This window comes from Notothenia coriiceps, unplaced genomic scaffold (assembly GCF_000735185.1).
Source record: "Notothenia coriiceps isolate Sejong01 unplaced genomic scaffold, NC01 NC01_scaffold00000663, whole genome shotgun sequence".
Classification (NCBI taxonomy): Eukaryota; Metazoa; Chordata; class Actinopteri; order Perciformes; family Nototheniidae; genus Notothenia; species Notothenia coriiceps.
In genome coordinates this window covers 33,970-44,944 of record NW_011333364.1, presented here as the reverse complement: position 1 = coordinate 44,944, position 10,975 = coordinate 33,970, and the positions used below count along the sequence as shown (strand labels likewise).

The 10,975-nt window shown below is 42.5% G+C and overlaps 1 protein-coding gene across 1 annotated transcript in view; it reads left to right on the top strand.

Annotated features, from left to right (window-relative positions):
- The first annotated feature begins 4,029 nt into the window (after window positions 1-4,029).
- kifc1 (kinesin family member C1) overlaps window positions 4,030-10,975 on the top strand; it is a 17,548-nt gene continuing 10,602 nt past the window's right edge. The window contains exons 1-13 of the mRNA XM_010783318.1: window positions 4,030-4,191; window positions 5,020-5,112; window positions 5,224-5,323; window positions 5,511-5,564; window positions 5,874-5,957; window positions 6,144-6,348; window positions 6,468-6,633; window positions 7,352-7,519; window positions 7,750-7,863; window positions 8,089-8,175; window positions 8,297-8,494; window positions 9,150-9,314; window positions 9,466-9,604. Of these exons, the coding sequence (XP_010781620.1) occupies window positions 5,023-5,112; window positions 5,224-5,323; window positions 5,511-5,564; window positions 5,874-5,957; window positions 6,144-6,348; window positions 6,468-6,633; window positions 7,352-7,519; window positions 7,750-7,863; window positions 8,089-8,175; window positions 8,297-8,494; window positions 9,150-9,314; window positions 9,466-9,604 (1,570 nt within the window). The 5' untranslated portion in view covers window positions 4,030-4,191; window positions 5,020-5,022. The remainder of the gene's footprint in view (window positions 4,192-5,019; window positions 5,113-5,223; window positions 5,324-5,510; window positions 5,565-5,873; window positions 5,958-6,143; window positions 6,349-6,467; window positions 6,634-7,351; window positions 7,520-7,749; window positions 7,864-8,088; window positions 8,176-8,296; window positions 8,495-9,149; window positions 9,315-9,465; window positions 9,605-10,975) is intronic.

Below are 10,975 nucleotides of genomic sequence, written 5' to 3'. Positions count from 1 at the left end.
CCAAAATCCTATGGGAACTTGCATTGCGTTTTTAGACGAAGGGAACCGGAAGAAGGGTTTACTTCCGGGTTTTAAGGACGGCGTCACTGCGGCTCTCTATTCTCCAATGAAGGAAAGGAAGGTTTCAACTTCTTTATAACCTCCATTAGTTTAGGAACCACTGGACCTCCCTTACGGCCCAGTCCACCACTAAGCTTCAAAAAAAAACTTGGAGCTTGGGCCGTGTGTGAAGCTTGGGGATTTTATTCGAGCACCGCGACCAAAACAATCACGATGAATGTCCGCCCCCGGCAACCAATGCAAAAAAAACCGGGGATTTTATGTGAGCACATATTATATATATATAAACTCCCCAAACAGGCTGGAAAACCTAACAGTTTCACCCACTGTCTCTGCCACCTTCCCTCCATGCCTGGTTCCTCCGTTTTTATCCCAGGTTAAATAAGTTGCTGGTCGTAAAGAACCGTGTGATTTGCTTACCGTAATTTCTCGTTTGGATATGAGAAATTGAACTGCGGTCTGGCTCTCCCAGTTGCACGCGGTTTGATTGGCTAGCGATTTGACTGTCAGATTTGCATAAACGCGGATTTGATTTGGCTGACGCTGGCTACTCGGCGTCTACGGCTTCAAGAAAGTTGAACATTGTTAACTTTTGGCAGCCTGAAACGCCAGTGAAATCTCGCTCTGCTAGCCACAATTCAGGTTCGGCGAAAGCGAGGCAAACGTGACGTCACCCCATCAAAGTGATATGGGCAGACGCTTGTTGGACTGTTTTTGAAGCTGTCGACGCTATTAGTGGTGGACGGGCCGTTAAGGGAGAGGAGGAAATTCAGTGGCGACCGGCCCATAGGGGGCGCTAGGGTGCGCCTATGAAAAAAAATGTAATCTTTTTTTTTTTTTTTTATATATATTCTTTTTTTTTAATTTTAATTTAATGAACAATGGTAATATGTATATAATTTGGTATCAGTAAAATGTATAATCACAATAAATCTCGGGTTTAAATGGTGTTCACGATGTCTAAAATTTACTGATAAATCACAATGGTTCCTGCCTGGCCTTGCCCGTGGAACATTACCCTCTCTCGTCTGGGCGCTAAGAGAGGAGCCTCAATCCAGGTGCAGCAGCAGCACTAGCAGCTGACTGTTGCTATGGTGTAAGCTATGGCTCAAAAACATAATTTCAGCCAATCGCGTCGGTCAATCTGATGTTCACCGGGCGGCCAATGTCAGCGCCCGGTGCGGGTTTATGGCTAGAAATGGCTTGTGTAAAACTCTTGCGAGAGTTTGCGAGTCAGGTGGCTGAATGTTTTACGTTGGACAGGCAGCCTTTCAGTTACGACGTTAACGATCAGTGGGCCACATGCAACATGATGGTGGGAAAAGAAGCTAAATTCTATTAATTATGTCAATTACAGGGAGTGTGATTGTAACTGTGTGTGTGACTAGCTGGATGCAAAGAGGTAAACACTGTCTTTTGTTTCCCATGCATTGCTCTTCAACAGCCGGGGCAGTACTATGTGCCCAATGCAAATAAACACACACACACACACCACACCACACACACACACCACACACACCACACACACACACACACACAACACACACACAACATTATGTGTAGTTGATTTTGACAGCACCATCAAACTAGATGTTTTGCACGTTAATCGTCTGTTTCTAATATTTCTGTGTTTCTGACCACGTCTGTGTCTGCATATAATGTTCGTATTTAGTCTCCTCAGGGTTCCTGCGTTGGGTATTAAAAGTCTTACATTTGATAAGTCTGAAGATGTAAGGCCTTTAAAAAGGTCTTAAATATGACCAAAAACAATAAGAAAGGTCTTAAATATGATTTAGAAGGTCTTAAAATGATCGGATTTGAAGGTACTTCGTGTTGCGATAGCGTCTAAATGTGTTTGGGCGAAATGTCCGGGCGTGCAAAGAACCAGTACGGTAATAGCCTTTCAGTTCCCGCCCAACAATTTGTATGAATTAAATCAACATGGAACAGTAAACACTAACTTTGTTGTCCCCGCGGCCCCTTATTGGGAGAACACCCAGCTAGATTTAACCTAGCAACAAGCTTCAACTTGCGGCATCAGAAACTCATGTATCTTCGACATCTACTTAGAAATAATATGGGGAGAGTGGGTCAGTTCCACCGTATTTGAGTTGGAAAACCGATGCTAATTAGTGTTGGTGAAACCAGTAGGAGGGGAAACGTGTTTGAAGCCCGCTGCACCTTTTGCAAAAGAAATAAGCGTTGTTTTGCAATGTAGCGTTAGCCGGGTGGAGTTGTTAGCTAGGTGCAGCAGCTCCCGCAACAAAACACCGGGGACCTCCGGGCGACGTTTGGGTCAAAGTCAACCCTAAAGCGGAGGGTGCTGTAGGACGCTAAATACCTTAGGCTAAACACCATCATACAGACAGCAAAATTGAAATAGTGTAGCAATTTAATTTAACGGGGTGGTAATTTCTCAAAAATTTTCCTGTGTTTGTTTATTCCACCATTACAATAGCCCCCACCTTTAAAATAATTTCCACCCAGCCGCCACTGGAGGAAATGGCTGCCCCACAAATGCCTTGCAGCCGGAGCATTTGCGTTCACACAACAGTCGGCCGGTTCACGGAACAAGACGATTGATGACGGAGAAATATATCATGAAGTTTACGGTGCTATAATGATTTTTAAACTATGTGGTAAGTTGCAAAGTGCTTTGTTTTGAACTGTTTCGTATCAGGTATTATGGATCAAAAAGAGAAATATGAACGTTGTTTTTACTGAAATTATCAAATAAAGTCAACATTTCACTGAGCTGTGTGGAGGTTTCGTCTCACTGTTTTAAAAGATGTTTGAATTGATGATGTACACATGATAGGTTTTAAGGGAGCTAACGTTTAATAATAATATCATTTGTATTGATTTTAAGATATTTTCATACACTCATCATCGACTCATTTGTATTAATTGTGGACCGGAGGGAGAGGCTGACGAGCATAAATTTAACTTTCCTTTATTATTCAATTACAGACTTTGGTCTATGAGAATATCGCTCTATTGTCCACGTCATAAAGCATAAAACAACAGCATAGAGCACGGTGCAGTAGTCTCGAGTCCCTCGTTCTTATGTAAACATCCATGGTAGTCCGTGTGTATAGAACACTGTGGTTTCGATAGTTTCCACCACGCGCAGACCACACAAAATGACGTCCGCTGGCGCATTCAAAACACGTCAGTAGTGAGAAGTGCATTCGATTCTCTAAGTACCGCAGTCTCTTCTCCTAAATCCTTTTGAATTCTCCTATCCACTATCCCTTAACCCCGTGACGTTTCACTCAGAGGTCAAGGAATAGGAGATAGGGTTAGAATTTAGGAGCTGATTTTTGGATTATCGGAACGCAACCTTGGCCAATACTATGCTGCGTTCATGGAGCTACGTGGAAGTGGGGAAGGACAATGCTTGATTGCGGATACGTAATTTTACATTCTAGCACAGTTTATTGCGCGTTCATCTATACCTTGATTGTTGCCAACTACGATGCTCAACAGCTCGCTTAACGTATATATAAAGTATTGAGTTCTATTTCTCGTGCAACCTATCATCCATGAAGGCAACATGACAGAGGGAGGCCTTGCTAAGCCCCGCCCCCCAAGCAACATCATGTCAGTCATGGCGCTGCATCATGGTTGCGTTCCCCGGAAGTTCGTGGCGGGCCATTTGAATCACGATTTGAATGCATTAATAACAGGATAGAAATGCAATTTTTGGTAATTAGTGGTCAATAAAGGTTTTGATTTGCAATATTTATACAACATATCGATATGTGTATGTAGTTACATCAATGTTTTGTTTTTTTAAAAGTAAAATGTGCTAATATTTGAGGATTAAGATTAAATAAGAAGTACTTTATTGATATCAATTGGTGAAATGTTTACGCTGCAGCAGCAAAAGACAAGGCATTGTACATTAGACAGTTAAAAGACTAGAATTAAACAATCAAAAATGTAAACATCTTAAATAGAAATAAAATAGTTAAGTATTGTTAACCCCGCAGGAGGCGGGGTTAACAATACTTAACCAATCACAGCACCATCTCTGGAGCGCCCACCAAAACAGTTTGATTTCAAATTCAAACCGCCCGGATACGGAGGATTGGGAACGTCTTTGTTTCTAAAGTCAACTATAGTCAGGTAAATATTTGTATTACTTAAAGGTATTTATTTCGTTCAAATGCTTTTAAAGGGTGTTAAAAAGCACTGCTCACAAACTTAAAAAAAACAAGGTTCCTGTACTTTGACGTAGCCATTTTACTGTTTTATGCTCTTGCTAACAATAACAGCTAGTGCTAAATGTTGACCAGTAATATCATGGACATTGGTTAATCGGGTTTACATGGCTAACTATAATCCAGTCGAAACTCATTTAATATGTAATCGTTAGCTTACACTCTCCTAACGTTATATGACTCTTAAGTTTCAGCCGACAGTATCAGTTCTGAATGTAACGTAAACGCTGTAAACCATAAAGACAGTTAGCTTCTTGTACGTTAACTGTTAATAAATGCAGCATTTCCACTGCATGATACGGTATGGTTCTTAATCACGTTACTTAACTAAACCTGCTCTTTTTGAAGTAGCCATACGTAAAGTGTATAGTACCTGGTCATTTTGTATTCTTCCTGGTACTGGGCTGATACAAGAAAACAATGCAGAGTTGTCATTTGCACTACATGGGACATCCTGCATGAAAAGCCATGCTATGGCAATCACACATACACTATTTAATCAACATGGTTTGAAGAGTCTTAGGGAGTTTGGAAATGTAAGAATAATAGTGGGTGTTGTTAGAACATCTCTGTTCAAACAAGGCTGATGCTTATATGCTACTCAAATAATAGGAACACTGGGAATAAATTGCTCCTGAGTTAAATTATTGTGGTAAAGAAGTGTTGATACTTGCTTTTTCTTTCTTTCTGTGATGGTCTCTTTTGTTCATAATTGACCTCCTTACCCTAACAGAACATGTCCCGCTTGCCAGTCAGTTCAAACAAGAGGGTCCTCACGAGCAGCTCCAGCAGCTCTGAGAATGGCCAAGACTTGGCACCGGCTCAGGTTTGTACGAAAAGCATCTACTGTTTTGCTCATTGGCTTTACCAGATGTTATAGCTCATAAAAGCTGAGTCGTTGCTCTTGCGTCATCCTGGTCGTGTTTTGTGTTTATAGAAAAAGACTCGCAAGGACCCAGAGCCTGTCAAACCTTATGCAGCATCTACCATCATCGGTACCAGGCGGCCTGCAGTTGCTGCAATCAAAGCACCTATTTGTAAGTTTCAAGATTACATTTAGTTTTCACCATGGTCAGAATGCACCGAGACTATGTGGGAACTAGATTGAGTCGATGTTGAGGAAAGTTTTTTGTGCCAAATATATTGAAACAAATTATTTTTTTGATATAGCTCTGTCCTATTATTATATCGAAATATAATCCTATCATTTCGTCCCCCGCACAGCTCGGCCAGTCAGACCAACGGGAGCTGCTACTGTGGCTGTCGGTCCTTCCAGAGGTGAGATGATTGCTTGGTAACGGAACAAAGTGCATAGGCATACTCTTTTATGTCAGGGTTGCTGGCCTTGTTTTACAGAACTGTACTGGAGCAGGGATTGAGCATTCAAGTTTGAGGTTATGTCTGATATAAAATTAGACTTTAAATTAGACGACATTTAAAAGTTATATTGTTATCAATTGTTACTAACTTGTAGCAAGAACGTTCAGAAGTGCTTTAAGCAAAGGGTGTTGTTATTAAGTTAACAGATTCCGGTGTGAGATGAATTATTCTGACGTGATTTGTTATACATTGTTCTCGTTCCATCAGGGGTCCTGAAACAAGCTATTGCTTCAACAGCACCAAGGGGAAGCAACATTAAAGCAGCTGCTGCACCCACTGGCACAAAAGCAGGTGAGAGATCCCACCCAGATATCATCCACCATTTATTCTATTATTTACACCTCTGCTTTTCCTACCATGACATGTCAAGTTCCTATTGGATAGAGATTAATGTTTAAAAAGCATGTTCTGTCGTGGGCTAGAATAAAATCTGGTGACTGTCACTCCTGTTGATGATTCGGTTGTGTATGCTTACAGTCACAGGCGGGGCTGCGGGCACAAAGCGTCAAGGATGGGACCTGAAGGGCAAGGTCACCGATATGGAGAGTAAGCTGCGTAACTACCAGACCAAGGTCAAATCTGTCAACCAGGAGAATGAGGATTTGAAAAGAATGATGGTCAAAAGCCAAACAAGAGTGACTGATCTGGAGACGTGTGTGGCGGTGCAGAGGGGCCAGATCAGGTACAAGGACCACTTCAGTCAAATATTTTACTTTCATCATAATGTGGTTTATAATTTGTCTTCTTTTTACACACCATTAAATGTCCTTCGCTTTCTGTGATTGTTTTTCTTTTCTTTAGTGAGTATGAGGAGGAGTTGCAGGCGCTGTCAGGAGTCCGGGAGGAGTTAGATAAAGTTTCGAGTGAGAAGAGTTCTATTGAGAAGCAGCTCTCCAACTTAGAGGACAAATACAAGGTCATGGAGACTCTCCGGCAGAGCCAGGAGACGGAGCTGCACACTCTCAAGGTATAAGCTGGGTGCTATCATTGCATAAATATGACCTTTTGCAGGTGCCCTGTGAAGCTGACCATTGAGCGGCCCGACCAAGTAAGGAGGCAGAGGCAGAACGTCCAAATACAACCCGGTGTGGGCATTTATTCATCATTGTGGTATACACAGCCTCAATATGACTGTTTCATGTGAACACAGTCACCAGCAACCAGGATCTCACCCACACACACCAACAGGAAAACAGAACCTAAATACACACAGGACTAATCAAACCAACAAGACACAGGCGAGGGGGGAGGAGAAAACACAGGGGCACCAGGGGGACAGAATCAACAGGAGGGGGCACACTTTTCAAACTCAAACAGAGACAGACAAACTATAACATAGACAGATCGTGAAAAATAGATGCATAAATGACATATATTCACTTGCTTCCTGTGCAATGTTTTAGGGTAGAACAAATTAATATGCTTCGCCAATAATGAAGCAATATAATCCGTAACGGAGACCGAGATCTATGGCCCCAGAGATCACCTCCGTTACATGCCCCATACCTAATAACACTAGGGCATACTCTACACAATAAGTTGTTCTATTATACAACTGGGCATTTAAAAACCTAAAGTTATAATCCATTCTAGAGGTTAGGATATTTAAAAAATCTAGAATAAAATGGCCAGATTTTGGGATAGACTTGAACTAAACAGTTATTTCGTCTTTCCTTCCTCTCCAGATGAAGCTCTCCGTGCAGGAGTCTACCCTGTCCCGCTTGCAGCTGACCCTCAGAGACGCAGAGGAAGAGGTCCGCTCTCTGGGGGAGACAGTGGTCCAGCAGAAGGGCGAGCTTCATGCTGGGGAGATGGAGCGGAGGCAGCTCCACAACTCCATCCAGGAGCTCAAGGCAAGTAACAATGTGGTGTACCAGCTGAGCACAACCCAATGACAGCACACTGAAAGGCCTTACAATTAATGGCACGTTCGGCTGTTTACTATTTATACCTTTCTTTGCATTTATTTTTGTACTTTGTTGTGTTGTAATCACTAAACATCCAAAGCATTCTAACAAACAGTCAAATGTTACTTTTCTCTCTGACCAATGAGACTAATATGTCCCTCATGCTTTGCCTGCAGGGCAATATCAGGGTCTTTTGCCGAGTGCGCCCCCTGAAGGGCGGAGGCCTCAGCCAGCACCTTCAGCTGCCAGCCACTGACAACAAGACCATAACTCTGGCTAAAACTGAGGAGGTGAGAATCTATGACATAAAGATATGTTTGTTAGTTACTCAATATAAAGAGAAATAATTTGGAAAAATTAACAAGTAAATGAAAAGTAGTAGTCATGGAGCTCGTGTTTATTTTGTCCTAGTTTACTACAGTTGTTAGTATCATGCAGAGTTTCTGTGATATATTTACTCTCTAACCAGCCAATAACAACTGTAATAATTATTTCTTCCCCTTTCTGCTTTTTAGTCTCACACAGGCAAAACTGCTGACACTCAGAAAAATTACAACTTCAATTTTGACAGGGTGTTTGGACCCCAGGCTTCACAAAAGGAGGTACAGAAGAAATCACAATTTACAATATATAAAAGCAGTGTTCAAGTTATCATGAATAAATACCAGATGTGATTTAAAATACTAATGTTGTGTGGTGTGGCGTTTGTCCATTTGTTTTCAGGTCTTTGAAGAGATCTCTCTGCTGGTGCAGTCTGCGCTAGATGGCTACAACGTCTGCTGTTTCGCTTATGGCCAGACAGGAAGTGGAAAGACGTTCACCATGGAGGGAGCCGAGTATGATGAGGCCAGAGGCGTCATTCCCAGAGCCGTGAAACAAATCTTCAGAGCAGCAGAGAAACTCGGAGCACAGGGCTGGGTGGTGAGTGTGATGTCATGCGAATATATATTTCCTACTACATATGCCGATTAGTCTTAAAGTAAACAGTGTTTAGTTCAATCAAACCATTTTAAACACATTGAGAAATGAGGCTCAACATTAATTTGTTTGCTGATTTAGATTTTCAGTCATTATGGTGCAAGATTATCATTCAGTTTGTCTCCTGTTTGCTGCTGAGCAGGTCGTGTACAGTCACTTGATATAGCTTCTTCTTCTCTGAGAAAAGTTGCCTGTGTTGATTCTCAAACTGCAACCAAAGCAGTTAAAGTTCAGTTTGTACAGTTTACCACTGTAACGGGGGAGCTTAATCAAACACTATTTATCCACCTGACTATTTCAGTGCTCCAGGTACAAATGGATGTTTACTAAAGAAAGTCAATTCTGACATATTTAAAGGTCAACACAATGTCAAAAGGCAGATCCAAGCAATGCAAAAACAAGATAGCTTTTCCCTTTTGCATCCCCAGTCCAAAAGTTTAGATTCCTGCTACGTACAACTGTTGATACCAGCCAACAATACACACTCTGGGACTGTGGCATAGATAGAGTATGTATAGACGCTGTAGGGGAGATGCAGTATGATGAAGGAAAGTTCCCTTTTTAATTAAATGTTGTAATCATTCCTGTTTTATCTCAGTTCACCTTTACTGCTAGTTTTGTCGAAATCTACAATGAGACACTCCGGGACCTCCTCTATACCGGCAAAGCCAGCAAGAGGCCCGAGCATGAAATACGGAAGTTGATAAACAACGAAGTGACGATCACCAGCTTGACATATGAGAAGGTCACCAACGAGGATCAGGTACGCCAGGCAGTTATCTAAGTTCATTTGCCGGTTCAAATGAGAATGAAAAAAGTATGATCGGTATTTCAATTAACTGCTTGCACACCATGTCATCCGTGCAATTGTTAATTAACGGAAAATGATCTCTATCATCCCCTCCTCCTGCCAGGTTCTCGGTCTGATCGCGATGGCAAATCACAACCGCTCCACGGCTCAGACATCCCAGAATGACCGCTCCTCTCGTTCCCATTCAGTGTTCCAGCTGGATATCGAAGGAGCCAATATTGGCAGGGACGTCAAATGCAAGTGTGAGTATGAACCCATTCATTATGGCAGGAACCAATGTGTTTCACTTGTATGTTTTAAAATATCAAAACTGTAAATGAAGAAAGATTTCTGTTGTTTGGAGGTCTAAAATTGCTGTTGTTCATCTCGTTTTAAAAAATCGGATATTAAAGGTCCCATGTCATGCTTTTCCGGTTATTACCCGTCCCCTTGTGTGTTATGAAGGTTTTTATGCATGTAAACGGTCTGCAGAGTCAAAACCCTCAAAGTACACCCTGTAGCGAGTAAAACTCTAACATAGAAAATACCTCCCCAAAACGCCTCGTTGGAGATACGTCACTGTCCATTGATTCTTCTGGGTAACTCATGATGTCATGCGTTACCCGGAACCAAATGGACCAATCCGTGGAGCCATTACGTTACGTTCAAGGACATACGCGTGCCGGACTTACAGGACGCTTGTGTTTGTCGTTACTTACACTACAGTGTCGGTCTTACCTATCGACTTACCGAATCATAAATCTACATCCGAGATTATTTGGTAATTAGGTTCCGAATGCGTGAGTATTCTATTTGGCGTCGAGAGACTTCAAGGACGTATGTCTGGATAACAACCGGTCTCGGCGACTACTGCTTACGGGGTCCACCTGTCCCTCGGACAACTAACGGCGAGTAGAAGGAATTCGCGAGCGGGACTCTGACCGAAGAGGTCGTTCGGAGTGACGGTCGTTCAGGTGGTCGTGTCTCACCGACGTGTGTGATTAGTTTGTGTAAATGTAACAAAAAATAAATTGTTTTACATTATATGACCAATTTCCCAAGGGTACAGTACCGGTAAAGTTACTAGTATTAAGGTAACAACTCCGGTGATTCTTATCTAAATATAACAACGTTAAAGGTTTTAGTGAAACCAAAGAGTATGTCGTAGAGACGGATTTGATGCACATAAGTGACCGAGCAACATCGAGGTTATCGGAGGTCGGGGGGTGGGAGGGACACGTCGTGTCCACACGGAGACTAACCGAGCCTGGCAAACCACTTAGCGCCGACTCGAGGACGACCCTCGCACACCAAAGGAACAAATCGCTGTCGCTTGTGTCGGTTTGAGTGGGACTCGTGTGTGTTTTCAGTCGCCGGTTCATTTTTTTTATCAACAACGCCGAAACTATAACCCTCGATTCTTTTCCTTAAATATTTGCGACCACCTACGCGCAGACGTCTCCCTCTTAAAGCGGCGTCCTAGCGGTTTGACGTAGACTAATAGTCAGGACTCTTTTTTTGTACGTCGGTCCCTCCTCTTCTTAGTCCGGTCTCGGACGTACGTGACTCACACACAACTCCTTCAGGTCACTAACCAGTAAACCTTGGTTAAGTCGCCCTGAATGGCATTGCGA